Source organism: Tinamus guttatus, unplaced genomic scaffold, assembly GCF_059628265.1.
Source record: "Tinamus guttatus ecotype Peru unplaced genomic scaffold, ASM5962826v1 Tinamus_guttatus_pri_ptg000060l, whole genome shotgun sequence".
NCBI lineage: Eukaryota > Metazoa > Chordata > Aves > Tinamiformes > Tinamidae > Tinamus > Tinamus guttatus.
In genome coordinates, this window is record NW_028288594.1 from 3349283 (window position 1) to 3369710 (window position 20428).

The window sequence follows — 20428 nt, forward strand, 5'->3', positions numbered from 1 at the left end:
AGAATTAAGAAGAATCTAGAATCTCTTCTCTAAGGTCAATAAAACATAAGGATTTAAATGTAATATTATATGTACATTCATATAAAATTAAATCATAGCTAGTTACATCCCCCCAAAAATTAGTATTACCATATTTAGTATTATACGCTGAGAAAAAGCTTTTCTGACATCATACCTATAAAAAGCAGGGGCTGTACCCTTTCAAACAAATTTTACCCCAGGAAAGTTTCCACTGACCCATCTAGTCTATATTAGGACATCTGGCCTGGGGACATGAATTTTGCTTCACACCAAATTGTATCACTGAGCCAAACAAGAAAGTGTGATGTAAATTAGACAAATTCTGAATGGTGCTCCTGATAGTTTTAGCTGCAGTACTGAGGAAGAGTGTCGAAAGTCCAGCACAGTGAATACAGTGAATAACAATCACCCTATTTGAAGAATATTCATGCTAAAAAGCAGGAAATATGAAATTGAACTTTGACAGCATTTCTCTCCAAAAGCAAAAAGATAATTTTATGTTTTCTATTTCATGCCTGAAGATCTTAGCAAGAAGCAAAATTCTCACTGTGTGTTGTTTCCAGATGAACTGCAGTTAGACAGCTAAATCAGTAATGCAGTGTAACGTGGTCATATTAACTTAGTGAAGCAGAAAAGACCATCTGCACTAGCATGAATATGACTAAAATAGAGTGCCAGCAAAACGCCTTTAACGGTGTCTAATGCCAGACAACCTTATGAATGGTGTTTTAAAGGAGGGCAATGTAATTGATGAAAAAAGAGTTATAGTAATTGCTTGACCTTTGATGCAATAAGCTTGTAAAATTGATTTATAAACTGTTTTATAACTCAATTTCGTGTACATTTAAAAATAATAAAATGATTTTTTAATGTATTTCACTAATTTCAACCATGAACAATTTGTCCAAGCACACATACATAAGATGTTAAAAGAAATACTGGTACTCTCAAGGTATTGTCTATTGAATATCACTGAGTATATTAAAAACTGGCACCTCTATCTACTTTAACAAGTGTGGCTACTATTTTGTATAGTAGACCTCTGTCTACTGTACTGTTATGGTGTATGTGAATTATACTAATAGATTCAGTGCTATATATTTGAAATTTAACAAAGTTTTTGCAAGGTCTCTCACTGAAATTGCCAAGGAATAAGAAGGAAGATTGTTACATTGATTCAATTTTAAAGCAAAGAAGAAATGGGTAGGGCCAAATTTCAAAATACTGAGAGAGTAGTTGAGTCTCATAGGATCTTTCTCTTTTTTTCTGCAAATATATTCATATATGAAAATATATTAAAAAACAAGGTGCAAATATTTAGATGAGAAAGTCTGCTAACAACAAAAATATTCAGAGTGAGAAGGATTATCAGAAACATGCAATACTTTTCATATGATATGCAATTACGCGATCCTTATTCAGCTTGGAAAAGATATCATCAAAGAGGAATATTACAGAAGTATAGAAAAACATAATTACTTTTGAGAATAAAAGGGACAAATTATTCACTGTTTATCACACCATAAGAATTAGATCCACCCAATTAAATTATCAAGCAACACATTTATAGCAAACAGAAGTACTTTTTCAAAGGTTAACATAAGCTACAGGATGCTTTACAGATCAAAGTACAACTTCATTTCAAAAGCACTGAAGTAAATCAATAGAAGAAAGGTCCACAAAAATTATTAAACTTATGCTGTGAATGCACTCTCTGGTTCAAAATGCTTCTGCACTGCAGACTGCCAGAAAGTGAACAAGTCATTTCAAGAGAAATATCACTCTATAGTGGTTCTTCAGCTCCTTTTCCACGTATCCACTACTGGAAAATACCAGAGGTCAAACAAGGTGCAAGTAGGATTTGTGGTGTGATCTAGAATAGCAACTTTACTTCTCAGATAGGTTTTCCTTTAGGAAGAGGAGGGCATTCTCACTTTAATGTATTTATAATGCAAAATAAATATAATACTGATATAATACTGATGATTAAGCACATGTTTTAAAAATAAAATCCTAAGCTGTACCGTAAATTGCTCTGTATCAACTATTTTTTTTCTCTTTCAGGCAAACTTTTTGGGTTTAGGTTGCCTGGATTGAGGCTTTTAACATACAGAAAGCAGTCCTTACCACAGGAAGATCCTGATGCAGTGATAGTAGATTCATCTAAGCACAGCGATGACTCAGTGGCTATGAAGCACTTTAAATCACCTACAAAAGAGAGTGTTAGCCCTTCAGAAGCGGATGACACAAAAGCACTGATTCAACCCAGCAAATGTTCTCCTTTGGTTAATATATCAGGACCTCTTGACCACTCATCACCTAAACAGCAATGGGACAGACTCTATCCCGACAGGATACAGACAAGCAATCCACTAACCCATTCCAGATCGAAGGAAAGCATTTGTAGTATACGGAGAGCATCTTCAGTACATGATATAGAAGGCTTTACCGTCCATCCCAAGAGCATTTTTAGGGACCGTCATGCAAGCGAAGGTATGGTGGAAAGTCACTCTGTATTCACTGATGTACTAAGAAAAGGATATTGTGCATTTTCATAGAAATTATCATAACTCAGTAAGTAAAACTCAGTATAATCAACTATATGTTTATATATATTATACATAAAACCATAATTCAAAAATCGTGCTACAAACATCAAATATGCCAGGCTTACTCATTCTAAACACTGCTTTCCATGTCTAGGTAGTCACTGGAATCATGGGACAGGTCCTACCATGGGTCTTCTTTAGAGGGGGTATAGCAAAATACATCCCAATATATTTAAAGCTAATATTAGGATTTAGGGGGAAAAAATCAGCTGATCAAGTTAAAAAATTATGCACTGTTCTGCCCTATACTCAAGTATATTACGATACTAGTTTTGATTCCATGAAGTACTATTTCAGAGATTACTGTTTTCCTATGATGTGCGCATTGTATTTCCACTGTCTCAACACAGAGACATGCTTTTTCTCTCATGATGGGGAAAATCTCAACAAACAACTGAAATGAAAATGCTTGGGGATATGTCAGTCTAAAATTCATGTAGGTGGGATTTTCTCCTTTTATTAGTTTATTTGTGCAATCATCAGAACCTACAAAGAAGTTTTCTCCCTCTTCTTATGTGCAAACTTAAGCTGATTATTGCATTTCTTTACTTATGATTGTACAAAGTTTGTGCAGAAACAGCCATATAATTTAATATTGGGTATGAAATTTTTAACTATATTTCATAGAAAAAAATCTTTCAAGTGTCAAATATTAAGTAAAAAGAATGCTGTAAGAAGTAAATAATTAACCTGAATTTCTGCTGCTTCTCAAATGATGTTATTATTTACACCGTAAAGAGATAAAATATTGTCACACTGATTCCACTTTGCATACACTACAAAACAGTAGAGAATCTGGCCTTAAGCATAGGTCATACATAAGCAAACGAAACATGTACAACAGAACAGAGGATGACTCTCAAAACTGCATTAGTATTAGTAACATCCTTGATGCCATCTGCTCTAAAACACATTAGAATTTGGCACCTTATGCTGAAAGTATGTTTAAATTTAGCTAATAAGTAAAAGTCCCACTTGCCTTTCTCAACAGTGAGCCTTAAAGCCCTATTGTTGCTACAAAATTACTAATGCAACAAAGATTGAGCCCAAATCATGTTTTTTTTTTTGAGTCTCCCAGGTTTCAACAAATGCTGTGGACACTGCAGTGGAGAATGTAAAACCTTAACAGCAGGCCCAACAGGCCATGGTCTGCGGCCTTTAATGCTGCAAAATTTACAACCAAGGACTGTTTAAAACTTAATTCATTTCTCATTTCCTTCTTACTTTAATTATTGATCCTAACAATTCTGATGTTTTTCACAGTTCCACTGAAAAGAAATACATTATTCTGACTGAAAATGCCATGTCGGATTCATATCTAATAACAATAGCAAATTCAAATAACAATAATTGAACTACCTGAACTGAATTCTAACAGCACAAGAAAACATCTCAGCGCGCCTACACTAATCCAGCCAGGGTCAAATGTGTTTTTCTAGAAGATAAGGCTATTGAGAATATAAGTGGTTTCATATGCTACATTAGTTTATAAGCCCTAGTTGCCTATCACTGTGTACTTTAAAATTGCCACATCCATACCATGTATTAGTTGTATGCTGACAGGTATGCCACTGGACATTTCGGTTTAGGATTTTTGTTAAGGTCTTTTTATTTAATTCATTGAATTCTTCCCTAAATGTTTTAGATTTCACAGCAGGGGGAGCAGGGCAGGAGCAGCTCCTAAAACCAAGCCCAGCATTTTCCACCCCAAACACAGCAGCAGTCCCCATTTCGCAGGTGTGTTTAGGTTCACAGACATGCTTTAGGAAATTTATTTTCTTCAGAAATTGCCCTCAGTGATATCTCTGTAGTGTTTTTAAAATTGTCACATCTTTGAACCTAGGTTGGCCTGCAGAGTCCACACTCCTGTGCAGACAGCAGGAAACAAGATGGCTGCCAACAGCCCTGACCAGGCCCCTGCACCCCAGGCGTTGCTGGTTGCCGCTGACAAAACCAGGCACCACTGCCTTTCCCGACATCCCCCTTTGCCAGCAGGGGCCATGGCTCCTCTCTCCCTCTTTTGGGAGCTTTTCCTTTGCTGGCAGAGCCGCTGCAGCCTGGTGTGCATGTGTGTAGAGACACTGCCCGTTAGGGATGGAAAACATCGCCCGTTACATCACGCACCAGCACCTCTGAGCAGAGGAGAACATGACGACACAAAATTCATCTTCAGCATTTCCCAAACATCTACTTGATAAGGCGCCACTGCGGCACATGGTCCTGATATAGCCCTGGGAAGCCTTGATTTTCCTGCAGGGCCTCCCCTGGGCCACGCCAGGCTGCCGGCCTGGGCGCACACCCCTGGCAGCAGGTGCGCGCTTAATTAGGGTGACCAGTTAGCACTTCATGGGCTAATAGCTTTGACTTTAAACTCAATAGTGGTGCAAACATGTGAAATCTGGGCTTGCTGAGGAGAGATTTTTGCATTTTGCTGATAATGCAAGTTAGCTAGAGCCAAAACTGCTGCATGTTTTACACCACCTGATAATCTACTGAAAAAAAAAAAGAGGCAATTTTACAGATTATTTCTTAATTGTCAAACTGACAATCATCTCAACTAGAAGTATTTTCACCATATAGTCAAGGCAGTGCAAAAATATTCTAATTGCAACCACACGCACTTTGAAGCAATAATTTCCACTTTCTCTGATGTGGATTTTAGTTTCTTTTTTCTCTCTCTTTCTTCACTCATATTATGTGGAAAACCAGACAATGGCCGCAATGCCAAAGGTAAAGTATTCGTGCAGAAGGTACTACCTGGTGTCTCAGCAGCCACACTTTTTGGCATGTTGATTTGCCTGCTGTATGAAATGTTCAAATGCAACATTCTCATGCTGAGCTCGTGAGGGCCAAGTTCATTTCCAAACCTGGGTCGGTTGGGCACTTAATATCTCCCTTAACTTTTGTCTCAAAGCACTAACTAACAATCCCTGGAAAAAGTGAAGCAATAGTTAAACAGTCATGAAACTTGCAAGCATCTCATAATTAAAAAAAAAAAAAAAGGAGGGGGGATAAAGCTGTTTAATTCAGTGTGGTTGTCTTTAAGCAGGCAAAACTTCTACTGATGCTACCAGGAGTTTTGCCTGTGAAAGGGTGTATAATTGGGCCATTAATAAGCAGTTCATTGTTATGAAGTGCTTACTTTTCAGTTAACTATCGTAAAATAAGTAGTGGGTAAATCAGGAGCCATGTGGAAGTATCTTCACTTATTCCTCTTTTGTCTCCTTAAAACTAGTTTCACGTTCCTGGATGGCAGGGGGTATGGTTTCAAGATTCCTGTAGTATTAAAATGTGCATGCATGAACTTCATTGCCAATTTCATGTGTAAATAATTTTTGGAGCAGATACTGTTTGCATTCACCAGCACAATTATGGGAAAAAAAAAGACCAAAAAAACTGAGCTGTGTTTTTGTAAGCAATATGAAAATAATTCTAAGTGATTTTATTTCTAGAAAAACTATTTTAAAACATGCTCAGTTTAACTGCAATATTTGTAGCTATGTTTGAAAACTGGTTTGTGACTTCATGCATGATGCAAAAAGTGTGTGTATCTGGTAATGTCTTCTCTATGAACTGCATGCAGTGCATGAGCTAGATTCTGTAAAGCAATTCATGGACTCTGAAAACATTGCATTTGCTTCATGTGTATGTCAGCAAAATTGTGAGGTGAAAAAAAAAGTTTTTGTCTTGTAAAGCAGTTTTTATAAATATGTTTACTGTTGATGAAGATGGTGGATTGACAGTTCAGGAGAGTGAAATCCTTTCTTAATGCGTTGTACAAGCAGGGGAAATGGATTCCTGCCATGAACATGGGGAGATCAAGCTTAACTGAAAGAATCTCCTTTGTCAAAGGCCAAAGCATGTCATTTTCCCTGCTTTTTCAGGTCTCAGCCTCTCTGCTGAAACTGTCAGTCAGCTATTAGTGTCAGCTATGATTGCGATTCCTTATGGGTCTCTTTTTCTGTTTCTTACTCTGAGAATATAAGAAAAGTCCAATAATTGTCAAGTAGCAGCTCAAATGCTGTCAGTTTGGGCTGTACTTAAGTTAGTAATGTCTTATAATGAATTATCTTTACCAATGAGATACACATATGCCTCTCACCATTCTTTTTAAGCAAAAGAAGGGGGAGAAGAAAAGATTTATTCAAATGTACAATTAACTTAATGCTGACACCACATGCCAGGACATGAATATTAGGAAGGAAAGGACTCCCTGTAATAAATACTTTTCTTACAGAGAGTTAGTTCACTTAAGAATGGAAACAGTAAAAAACTCAAATCCCAGAAAACACATTTTCAGTGCAATTTCAGCATCTACAGCTAACACTACTAACTCTATCTCATCATGGATTTGCCTGAACTCCCTTAGAGCTCTCCTACTTTAGAGTTCCATAGGTATCAAAAATCTTGTTCATCTGAGAAACAGCTCCAGCTGCCTGCTCAATATCCAGAAACTATGAATTGCTACAACTGTGTAGGAATACATAGCTAAAAAAAAAAAAAAAAAAAGCGCACTCAGACCATGCCTGGCACAAACCAGACAGATCAATCATCTCACTAATTGCAATTGTGACTTATTTTAAAGACCACTTTTTAAAAGTTGGTTGTAAACCTTCATGAAGATGATGGAAAAGACAGCTCAGAACACAGTTTGACCAAAAGCTGTTCAAGCACAATATCTCTCAATCTTCTATAATGTCCTCTGTACCAGACTTTTTAGTGTTCCACATGGAAGAAGAATATTTCATTCTTTTTCTAGGGAAGCTATTCTACAAAGAAATGTCTAGACTGATTAGCCTAAGAAGGAAAAGAAAGCATCATTTTGTAGGCTGGCAGTAATAGCACTTACACACATTTTTTTTTCTTCTTTTAACAAATTATGATTGGACAAAAGATAGTAAGACTCCAGAGGGCAGAACCGTAGGACTGGTCTATCTCAAGGCAACATCCTGTCCACTAGACTAGAAGGTCATACCCTCACACAGATTGACATAGGGTAGCAGAGGGTTTCTTTTTCAGCCCAAATTAACCTCTAGCTAGTGTGAATTCAGAAGGTAGAAAGCATAAGTGTAAATTCTGTTAAACTGTAGAAGGAATTGTAAAAGCCTGCTTCCTCAACAAGCATTCTCAGCCATAGGCAAGAGAGGCCCAGCCCTCAGCTGCAGCATTTTACAAGGACAGATGAGCCCTTCTTAGTTGTGAAAACATAAAACATAGGTACTGACCTGCACAAACAGCTCTGGGCACTGAATCCCAAGTAAAGTTCCTGGATGTGGAGGTAGAGAAGTCATTCCTGAGTCACTATTCTGCATTTCCAGGCAGCTAACCGCAGGCAGCTGGCTGCTTTCAATTTCCTTTGTTCACACGTTGCAGATCCAGGTTTCCTCCTGGAACTTACCCATAGGTCCAATCTTATCCCATTAGCTGTTTCAGAACCATAGGGCCAATTCTTTTTTCTCTCTGAGAAAAAAAATACAGTTAGAGGGAAAACAATCATATATTTGCTCTGTAATAAGGGAATTAGGATGCACTAAGGTTCTCTTGTGAATCTGAGAAATACCCCTTCTTTGTACACTTGGGAGAGATTGTTACTGACTGCTAGATCAGAAATTTGCCCTAAACCTGTTACTGGATTTAGGTCTTGCAATCTAAACACCTTTATAGATCTCTTTTACAATATTACTCTCAAAAGCAACTATTTCTTACTATGAATGTTTTGGGGGGCTTCTGAACCAACTTTATACTGTCAGTACAAATAACTGTACAATATTGAAAAGAATAATTTAGAATTGATATGTACTTCATGCAATATAGGAACTCTATATTGTTTATCTGTCATGGCTCATTAAAGTAATACAACTTGCTTAAGTGTCTATTATATATTTCACGGATCCTCTACATATAAGTGTTCCTATTATTTTCAGTACTTTGTTGATAACAACAACACATTTTGTGAATTTGTGATACTTCAAAATTAAAATTAAATGTGCTTGGCCTTCAAAAGGAGGATGTTAAACATGGGTTATTATTTACATTGCTTAAATATGGAGCTACTTGGTCTGCGTCAATGAGATAGGAAAATTATGAAATGAACTTCACCAACTTTTACCGATAGCCTTTTTTTTGTAATTAGGTATCCTATAAACACAAGCAACATCATAAATATAAGACAGTTCAGACATTCTAATATAATATTGTATCCTGCTCCTACTTTTAAAGAAACTGAGAGTATGGCATTTCTAATTATTCCTAGTCCATCCAAAATTGTGATGGAGCATGCTTGAGTATGTGAAAATGATTAGGAATGGATGTATTATGTAGTTTGCAATCCTGTGACCTTATAAAGAATGTTGCACGCTATATATAAAGGAAATTTCATATTTACATCCAATAGGGAGTTTAATTTTCATTAGTAGTAGAATTATTCTTAAAATCTAGATAGTTTTTCCTGTTAACAAAATAATTTTAAGAATATTTGTAACATATCTCATTTAAACACTACTTATCTGCATTTGACAAATACTAAATATGCATTCCAATTTTTTAGGGCCTTTTAATCATATCAAGTCAAGTCTGTTGGGATCCACATCCGATTCAAATCTCAACAAATACAGTACAATCAACAAAATTCCTCAACTCACCCTGAACTTTTCTGATATCAAAAGTGAAAAAAAATCTTCATCTCCTCCTTCTTCAGACAAAACAATTATTGCACCTAAGGTGAAAGACCGAACGCACAATGTAACAGAGAAGGTTACCCAGGTAAGGTGATATCTGTTATCTGAATCACTTTTTAGTTTTATAAATCCTTTTATCAATGTACAGAATAGACTGTTACCTTTTTCATGAATGATTTGGATATTTGCAAGACAATTTGAAATGTTAAGGTTTGAGCTGTTATTTGCTTTACCTCCTGTTCAATTGTATCTAACACGGTTTACAATATTAGATGACACTGCTTAACTTATGCTAAAATATGTATTACATTCCAAAGAGAAGTAAACAATTAGAACTTTTTAGTAATGTACTTCGCAGTGAGGAAAAGCTGGAGCCACGACCCAAGTCTGTTAACTTCAGGGATTACCATCAGTCACAAATGTTATTTACTATGTTATTTGTTTTTTACTTTTCTTATCTTTGTGAATTGCTGATTAGTACCATGCCCAATATAGCGATATTACAAACATTATATCAAGTGGTAGATGATTGTGCCACTGGTATGGGCATAATTGTGTCCTGTGATTTCTGTTCCATTTCACTGTCTTTTTATAATACTCTTTCCTATGGATTTGCCTATGGATATGTCAAAGGGCTGTCAAAAGAGATGCTTTTGGATACTTTGGGGCTGGTTGTGTGATAGCTTCTGACATTATTGGTAATGAGCCATGTAAACACACCCATAATGTTAATAATTCAAAATAGGGCTCATTTGATAGATAGTTACTATAGACTGATAAAGCTTATTCTTGAAATCTGGCTGGTGAAATAAAAGTTACCCTTGTCCTGTGGGAAATAGTAAGCTTAAAGTCTAGCAAATTGAAATATGAATACCATCAGTTGAATCATGCCATTTCTATCTCTGTTTCTTGTGCAGATTGGCAGAATGCATTACTCCAGGATAGGTTTGGCAAAAACTTGCTCTTTGTGGAACAGAGATTCCTCATGCTGGTGTGCTAGCTGGCCCATGCAGAGGCAGGGATAGTCATGATCCCCGCAGGGAGATTTTTTATGCTCACTTCTCCTCACCAGCTTGCAAACATAAGGACTTGCACACTGTTACCTCTGTGTGTAAGCAGTATACATACTGTTTACGTATACGCGCTATACATTTTATATATAAGAATATATAATGTGAGAACACAGTGACCAGAGCCATTCATGTGAACATATACATGTCTGACATGTAAATTCATTGTATTGTGAATGGCTCTTTTGACTTAATAAAAATCAACAACCTACAGAAACAGACAAACAGTGAAGGTCTAAAATGTGCAGTTGTTACACTTCAAAGGTACAAAGGTCTTAATCATAAAGTAATATGCTATTCAATGTTTTCTGCATTTTAGTTTGTCAATTCACTTTTTTAGTTTTCTGAAATAAAGAGGATACTATAGACATTCTGCCATTCATACTACCACTCATTTCTAGTTGGTGAGTTTTTATTATTTAAGCAATGGAAAAATGTGATAGATATTTGATAGATATTTTCAATTTCCTTTGCCAAAAGAATGAGGTAAATAGTGATCCGTAGTATAGGGAGGGTAGCAGACAGCTAGAGGACCGAGTAAAATGGCAGAGATTAGCATCTTTCTTCAGCCTAGGACAGGTCTAGTGCCCCCTGAAGGCAATAGAGCTTTTTGACTAAATTCATTATGAATCTTATATTTGTGTTGTAATGACATATGGATATTAGTAAGGCCACACTACCAATATGCAACATGCTGATTTTTTTTTCTTTTTTAAGAAATAGTATTCTTTGTCCCAAGGAATTTTTATAGTCTCAGTAAGAGGGTCAGCCCCTAAATGTTTATCTACCAACAGACTGAAAGAAGTGAGAAATGCTTTGTATTAGGACCTAGAGAGATTTCATAAGAAAAATCTTGCTAGGAACAGCTTTTCACCTACTGCTGACCTGCCTTCTGTAGGCCAGATTGCTGCTTCGCAACATTACTGCTATGCCAGATAGTTTCCATGCTCCTGCTCCTTTTGATAGATATATAAAGCGATGTATTGTGCACCCTCCTAGAGAAATAGAGATAAAAGTTGTATCAGTTCTATCTTGAGTTAGTGCCTAAAAAGAAATTGGATTTTTATCTTTCATATCTTTTGTCTTTGATAGCTAACTTGAATCTGCAACCATTGTACTTCTTCCCTGCTCAGTTGTGAAAGATTTAATCTCTTCTGGATCCATTTTGAATGTTTTAAATTATGCAGAATAGTTATACATAGAAATCCTTTCCACAGATAATATGGCAGAAAGTCAAGTTACATTAAAAAGACTAATTTTTATAAGTTATGTAAGCATAAGTCAAGCTTGATTGGTTTTTCAAAATTCTGATGGGCCAATTAGTGCAAAAGTGCCCAATTCCTCTCTACTACTAAATGTGTTATGGGCAGAAAGAATAACTTACATTTATTCCCCAAACATCTTAGATGCTATGAAAGGTCCAACAGAAATCGTTCAGGTCAGCTGAACCTTCCAGAAACAGTGAAGCTAATTAAATTTAGAATTAAATTTGAAGTGCTCTGTAAAATCTTTACACTTCATAAAACACTTCCAATTTAATTTGACATTGGTTTAAGTCTTTTTCCAGAACTATGTCAACCAACATACAGAGTATGACCTATGTAGCAAGCGTTGATATTTCATTCATCATAATGAGTTACCCAAAGGTGTTTTCTTCATTCCCCATCCCCCTCACCTTTTTTTTTTTTTTTTTTTTTTTTTTAATTCCCAATGTTTTCACTTATCACTGCAGCCTAAACTGTAGGATCAGGTACAAAGGAAAATTCCTAGCAGGTATAAATAAATGCAGGTGCTGGTGTCTACTGTACCTGTATGCATCTGTCAAAAATTTAGTTAGCTAGCTATTTTTGAATTTGCTTAGAAATAAATATTTAAAAGATGCAAGTAGAAGTTTTGTCCCGTTTACATTTTTAATTTTCAGTGACTGCAACAGGTTTTATGAGAGCTGAAGCTTTGAAGGTTCCTCTGCATGACTATGCATCTTTAAAAGCTAAATATTTTAGGAAAACTTCTCATAAACCCCTGTCCATGATGTATCCAGAGAAACTCTAAAGCAGTGTAGGGGTGCTTTGGGAAAATCTGAACATAGTATTAAAAATAGAACTGCAGAAATATCACAGAAGATAACTAGGATAGGCTTGTGATGGCACAGTTGTCTGATAAATACGTCTGGGTGAGAAGACATCAAAAAAGGCATACAGAGGGGACTATGACCTATTTAAGCTACAGGACAATATCAGTAAAATAGCATGTGAGTATACGTAGCCTATGATACATTTAAAGTCTACCTTTAATCAGAGTAGTGACATCCTGAAAAAGTCTTCCAGTGAAGGCAGTTAGGGTGGGAATCTCAGATACCTTCAGAAAGATACAGTAAATGGACAGATGCTATGATTGCAGCACTCCATGATGTGGGAGGTCACCTGCAGTCACACATGGCATCATTCGAACCATTCTGTTCCTTTCTTTCTTTGTGATCCTTACTGTTCATCTGTGCTTTCCTCAGCTTTGCTAAGAAACTTGTTCCTGCTCCATAGCCTGATGTTTGTGTTACTGTAGCCCCTCTCACTTTTAAGAAATATATATATCCTAACTAGCACGTGACTGATCGAATGATGATACGGTCCATGACTGGATGTGTGCTTGATTGGAAGAATATTTGTTTTCCAGACATGCAGAATACCCCCAGCACTTCTGAAAGTCAAACTCTGAGTGTACAGTGGGTCACGTATGAAGTGATAAACCTTGTAGTTTTACGACATGTTTTTGTAATCTGGCCAGACTCTATTCTATCAGCCCCAAAAGATTAGGAAGTAAGTAACAATATCCCCTAAGGCCAGTCTCAGCTGTTGATATAAAAAGAACCGTTATATGATCATGACTTCAAACTGACCTTCAGGTTTTTAGGCTAAAAGAAGACTCTTTAGCAGCATCTAGGACAGAAAGGGGCAATACAAGACCTAAAAATAAACCATATTATTGAGCTATACATTTTCAGGACTCTGATTCATCTGACACACTGCACCATTTACAACACCTTGCAATGTCACACGCAAATGACATTTCAAGGCTATTCATTTTGAAACATGAGCTGATATAAACCAGAAATGCCTGGATTAAGAGGAAATGCAATGTTGATGCGTCTTCCAATTACACAGAAAGGTGTACATAGATTGATGAAACTGGGGGAAAGCATAGCCAGCATTTCGGTAGTTACTTTATGAAACAATAATTTATTTGTTTGTGCTTACACAAGAATGTTCTTGTTTCTAACATTTGCTGTTCCTATTTGCAATGACTAATTGACATGGTTTATACAAGAAGATTCCCTTTGTATACAATCATACTTAGCAACCTCATTCAAAAAAATTATTTTCTGTTGTAATTATAAAATGAGGCTTCATAATTACTATGCATGTCATTATAGGAATAGTATAAATCTTTGTGATTACATTATCATTTAGAAGGTGTGACACATCTGAGTGTGAAAAAAATAGTGAGATAAGGAACATCATAGTGATGGAAAAAAATAATAAAAATACCCTAGTCTCAATGTAGCTATTTACACCTGTGCTAAGATGTCACCAAATCTGGAGAGCAGTTTCATTTGCACTAGAGAAAGCAGCTGTATAACATGCATGGAAATAGAAAATTGGCCCATTGGTTATGATCGATTTCCCAAAAATATGGCATTTTTTTGAATTATTTTCTGCTGCATAAAATAACAAAATGACTGGTCTAATTATAGATTCAGAGCAATAGTGAATGATAAAATATTCTCTGAAGGTTATTGCTTCCAGTAGCACCTCTTCTCCTTGTGACAGTTGAATGGCCTAAGACTTCTGAACTGCTGCAATGTTTTGAGACAATTTCACAACATATGGTGGAAATGGAGCAGTTGGAAAGCCCAGCTGCTTCAAAGCACGTAACCTGGTTGCATCTTTAATCAGTCCATGTCCTTCCCCAAGATCTACTCTTCTGATAAATAGATTGTCTGCTCTTGCTGAGTATCTAGTATCCTCTATGAATTATAGTTTCAAGTAATCAATTCTCATTTAATCTTTTCAATATTACTGATGTGAACCAAATGCTCAGTGAGCTATACTGTGATGCTAACATGGAATGGACTATGTGATTTTCAGAATATTGCATGCTTTCTCAAAGCAACATTCTTGTCTTGGTGCTAATATGGGAGGAAAAAATAAGCCTTAGACCGACCACCAAAGGAAACACAATCTACCTTTAACACAACCATAGAACCATGCGAAAATGTTGATTGAAGGGACCTCTGGAGAGCTTCTATCCAATCTCCTACCCAAAGCAGCAATAACTTCAAAGTCAGATCAGAGTCAGAGGGTTGCCATGCTAGTTCAGGTTCTTTGTTATATCAGCCTATATTTTTCAGGAAAAAGTCACCCAACAAGGGTATTTTTCTTCTTGCTTGAGCAGGGTGTTTGGAGATAAGCATGTGGTTTTGTTGGTGTTGATGTGTTGCCAGCTGGAAAAAAAAATCCGATTGGATTTGTTAGAGTTTGGGTTTTCTTTTGTTCATAGGATCAGAACCAGTAAAAAAAAACAGCAACCATTAAACCCAGTCAGCACAGTATGTTACTTGATGAATTTTGCATACCTTCAAAATTTATAAACCAAACGGGGTCATTCTTTCCATCAGTCTACTGTAATATGTCAGAACCTGGATAATGCTTTCATATTATAACTGGTAGCAGAATCAATAGAAGAGTGGGGACACAGAATTCCAGTTTAGAACTAATGTTCTTCAAAAGAAGAGAGAGAGGAGGGGGAACATTCTTTAAAATTAAATTGGAATATCAATAAAAGCACAGCAGGGAAAAAATCAGGACCCAGCTATACGAATCAAAAATCAAAGGGTCATTGAATCCCAAATATTATGTTCATGAAATAGTGTGCTAATTAACATTCAGCAGATAGTTACAAAGCATTTATTGAGCTTTATGGATGGTATAGGTGGTGCTGAGCATAAAATTAATGTGCAGGATATGACAGATGTCTCTGAAAAATATTTGCTAAAGATTCAGGCCATCTGCATTTCTATGTGTAGAATTATATTGTAAAATGCAAATTTATCTGAAAAAAAAAGCATATAAATTACATAAATATTCAGTTGATATTGATAGTACATAGAGAACTCTTAGAGTTTCGTTGTCCTAATATCACGATAGTCTTGCATTAGATTTAGCTAAATTTTCTTTCTTTGACAGCTCAATAAATCATTCACTGTGACACATAGTGGAATTATATTTTCAAGTAAAGTTCTAAGACTTGCCAATTTTACATTATGACAGCATCTTTCTAAATATAAAAATTGTAGTAACTACTTTTTTTATTTAATGTATTAGGAGCTTGCACATATGTCTATACAAGCAGATACCTTCAACTCCAGATATAGCCTGTTCAGAATGCAACTACTAATAGTAGGAATAGTTATTAAACAGTAAGTAAAATTGCTCGCAGATTTGCCTTTTGTTTTAATCTAATTATCCATGAATATGCTCAACTTCCTAAATGACTTTTCTGTGAATTATGAAGAAACCCACTGTCTTTTGAAATAAAAGAACTAATGTATGGTACAGACTTATATCTGTACCACTTCATTATACTCAGAGAAATTCTGTTTCACAGATCTGTAGATGCAGTAATGGTGGAACATTTTAAATCTAAGGAGAATTACACCTTTTGCTGAAGCACAGGCTTTAATGATGTTAGCTGCTGGGTTTGGAAATGAGCAAAAAATCAGTGCCTGGGGGTCCTCTAGAACTCATTAAAGGCCAGCTAATTTATTTTGATGAATTTTGCTAGGATAGCATGCTGACTACAGGCTCATTCCAAGATTTCAAACAGAACTTGAGAAATAAGTCTTGTTCAAGATTGTAATTTCCAGATGTATTTTGCTTTTTCTTCCCCCCTCTTCTTTACATCTACAATACCAAGTAAGCTACGGAAGCCGCAATGGTTAATGGCCCTTCCTGTAGTTTGAACAATGTGATACAGTTTTTGTTCCCTGGTGCCATCCTAGCGCTACCCTATTGTTAGGGTAGCAGATATCCTGTGCTAGTACAGAAGCATTGTAAGAGTCCTACCAGTACACAAAGCCCAAGTATGTGTTTTAGATCAGAAAACAAAATGCAAGGTTCAGTTACTGACTAAGGAAAGGCAAATTCTTCTGCTCAGGTCTTTATTGTCTGCTCCCTGTCACAAGTATGCCCATTTTGTCTGCATAACTAATATGAACTGAATGCGTTCTTCTAGAAATCAGGATCGTGCACTTATTTGTTAATGAAATGTGACTTTTGTAATCATTATTCTACATGGATATGCATATAATCTGTTCCATCTCCCTCCATCAAATACCTTTTGGTTGAAATGGTATTGACCAAAATTGCTAAAAGGTTAGATGATACAGGAAACAATCCTACAAGTGTTGTGGAAACAGAAACCTGGGCAGAAGACTAAGACTAAATGTGTCCTGTAAGTGAACTAAGTGGTCATGTGCTGACAGGACATTAACATTGAGAGACAGAGAAGACGGACATTTTTGAATGAAGCTCTTCCCCAGCTACTAGGGTAGTTTCAATTGAAGTTCACAGCATTCTAGATTCCAGTGAGTCTAATTACAAGTTCCAGAAACCAACATTCATTTATTTTGTTGTTTTTGGAACAAAGGGAAGATTTAATTTAGAAACAACTGTATGCACAAGGATCTTTTCTCCCTTTTTTCCTAGATACTAGTAGTTACAGTAAGCATATGTCATAACTCCTTCATCTATATGCCATGCACTTGATACATTCTTTACAGTTTTTATGTTCCTTTTGAACTGCATCAAAGTGTTTGGCAGCTTGCAAAATCGTCTAAATGATAATTACAATTTATACATTTCTTCATAAATGTAATAAGGAAGACAAGATAACACCAAAAAGCTAGAAACTAATGACTGAAAATATTTTTTGGATAACTAAAAATTACAACAATTATTTATGGCTATATTACAAATGTGACCCTCAATGTTTTGTTGTCAAACATAGTACTGCTTGTATACAACTTAGCAGTTGTCTTGCTAGAAGAGCAATGAATAGCAAACTCCTTAGCAATGTGAAAGGTAGCATTCTACTGTCTTCTGGAATGACACCTCTTAGTGAATTCATAAACAGGAGAGTTAAACAGCTCTACATATTCTACAATAACGTTTTCTAAAACAAACAAAAAAAAAGTCCTTTTTTCTTTGATAATCTGCAATAAACCTCAATAAACCAATAGGCTGTTAGGTACTGCCTTGATCCTGCACTACCCACTAGTATGAAAGTAATTACGTACCAACTGACAGGAAAGGTCTCCCGAGGTTTACAATCTATGAGTTCATTTTCTGCTTTTTTCACGGAAAATAATGGATGAGTAATGAACTATAAAAATACTTCCTCTCTTTCAGTCCCTATCTTCATGAGAGACTAATGATAGGTTAGAGATAAAGAGTTTTCTAAATTATTACATGTATTCAAGTTTGGTGAACCAATTATGTTTGACAGTCATGTCCACAAAAAAAAATAATTCTATGAAACGTACATAATTTTATTGAACAAATCCTCTTATAATGCTTTAATCTCATGGTACATACAAATTTCCTTGATGATTTGATGATATTGTGTTACTACATATTTAAATATCTGAATAGATTTATCTAATTTTTTGCTAGTCCCATGGAAGTTGGATACTTAACGGGCTCAATCCTACGAGGCTTCCCCAGGAAGTAGCATTTCTGTCAAAGCCCAGCAGATTTGAAAGTTCCCATCATCACAGAGGAGGGATGTTACCTTGTCAAGGGGGACTAATTAGGCCACATTTCTTGAGGAATCTTAGTAAATCTTTCCCACGGAATGTCAAAGGTTAATTTGAAAATATGGCTGGCCTCGTTGTCTGCTTTGTACCAAAGTACCTTTTTGGTTGACTTCCTTGATCTAATACTACATTTCTAGAGATTTCAGTGTTCATGGATATCAGGTCACATTTACAGTGAAAGCACCAGCAATGTCCAGCTGGTTCATTGCCACCCACAGGAATCTTTCTTAGTAAAACCTCAGTAATCGTCCAGCACAGCTGCTCTAACTTCAAGGCATCAACCCATCTGCAGTCAGATGAGTCATATTCCTGATGGAAACATACACTCTATGGGTATGGACTTCAGGCTTGGGATCAGAAGTTTTCTTTTTCTTAAATTTTAACAACACCAAACATCTTTAATTTTCAACTTCACTGAAATTGTTTAAATATTTATTATAAGAATGAGTTAACCCCAGATCAGTTAGATATATCACTCTAAGCTAACTCATTTTTTTTCTTCTTCATATTTCACATTACCTCTCTCATTTCAGCTTTTCCAGAATATTAATTTATTGAGTATCTGAAAACTTTTACAGTGTTTCTTGGTTCCAGCATTTCTTGGTTTAAGCTTAAGAATGCCAAAAAAAAAAAAAAAAAAAAAAAAAAGGCATGTCTTTGGCTAGCTCAAAAAAGCTTTATTTAGAGTCATTTTTGAACAGTCCGACTTCTGGAACAAAAATGACTCAAATACACTCAGATAAGCTTTCAGTTTCTCAAGTTCAGCCATTAGTAACAAAAGTGTGGTTTCAATGCCCGCCTAAAATTATAGTTGGTGAATACAAGGGTATAGTCCAAAAAAATCTATTGTGCTATTTCTGATCCTGCAAACAATGAATTTTTGAGCTCATTGTTTAAATTAGAAAGGTTTATGTCCCCTTGTACCTAACGTCCGAAATGGGAGAAATATAGGACAGGCAAGGACAAGACATATTTTCGCACAGCAGCAGATTTACCTTAACTGTAAAAATATGAATCTGTGAATACCTCCCAGATAAATTTCAAGCTGTCTGATAGAGAAAGGTAAATAAAAGTGTAATATATAAAGTATCATACTACCTAATTTTAAAGTATTAATTTAGATACAATTAACATACCAATCATCAGCATTTTCTGATTAAGAAGATATTCTTTAATGGCTATCCTTTGATAAGACAAATACAACTGTGAAATGTGAAAGTGGTTTAATGCTGTTTTTGGAAGGAGCACTAAATCAAAAGCACTACAGCTTGCTATCAGTAACGGTGTAATCATATTAGTTGTTCATGTTGGCATCAAGGAAGACAATCATCAAGATGCCTGAAACAGGGAAGACTGTAATGATCCCCTGGGGAATGAGGTAATGCCTCTCATCAGGGAGCTTAATTTTCATTTGTTCGATAATGGTTGCATAATATTATTTTTAGTTCTTTTTAGATTCTGACATCTTTTTAAAAGGTCCAGTGTGTGTAGAGATCTCATGGTAATATTATGAATATAGAAGACAAGGAAGGGAAGTCTTTGCTAGATATAGCATGGTAGCTTCAGCAGACCAATACACAGGAGAAATGAGGGCCAGAAGAGCTTACATCAAGAGAAGAGAGTTCCTCACAACTAAAAGTCCACACATCTAATAAAATCTGAAATGGAAACTCATACTCTCTGTTACAGCTGGAGTAATATTGTTTTCTTTTTGAACTGTACCAGCACTTGGAGTTTGAGGTCTACAGACATGACAAAATGATTGATTACTGCACTAAAATGGCTTTAGGTTCTGTATTTATATTAGGATTTTTTCCCTTTTTTTTTTTTTTTTTTTTTTTTTTGTCGTGGTGTTTTTGTTTTTGTTTTCCTTTCCTGTTTTTTTCCTGTTCAATACTACTATTGACCTTATTAACAAAGATCATAAAATGAGCTCAAAACTCGTGAAATGAGTGGCATACACTATCACTGTGACAGTGAAAGGAAGAGATCATAGTGAAAATGACATAGTGATATAGTGAAAGGAAGAGATCATAGTCTATATTTGAGGGCTCTTGGACAATAGTTGAAAAAGTAAGAAATGTTCATTCTGCACTGCAAACTGCATCTGAGAGCAAATGGATGGAGGAGAAGATGATGCTGAAAATATAATTTAATCCAAATAGCATTTCATTTTTGTGG

General features: G+C 35.8%; 1 protein-coding gene across 1 annotated transcript in view; it reads left to right on the forward strand.

Annotated features, from left to right (window-relative positions):
• KCNH7 (potassium voltage-gated channel subfamily H member 7) overlaps positions 1-20428 on the forward strand; it is a 201922-nt gene that overhangs the window by 133354 nt on the left and 48140 nt on the right. The window contains exons 5-8 of the mRNA XM_088519495.1: positions 2086-2514; positions 5340-5360; positions 5866-5889; positions 9178-9392. Coding sequence (XP_088375621.1) covers positions 2086-2514; positions 5340-5360; positions 5866-5889; positions 9178-9392 — 689 coding nt within the window. The remainder of the gene's footprint in view (positions 1-2085; positions 2515-5339; positions 5361-5865; positions 5890-9177; positions 9393-20428) is intronic.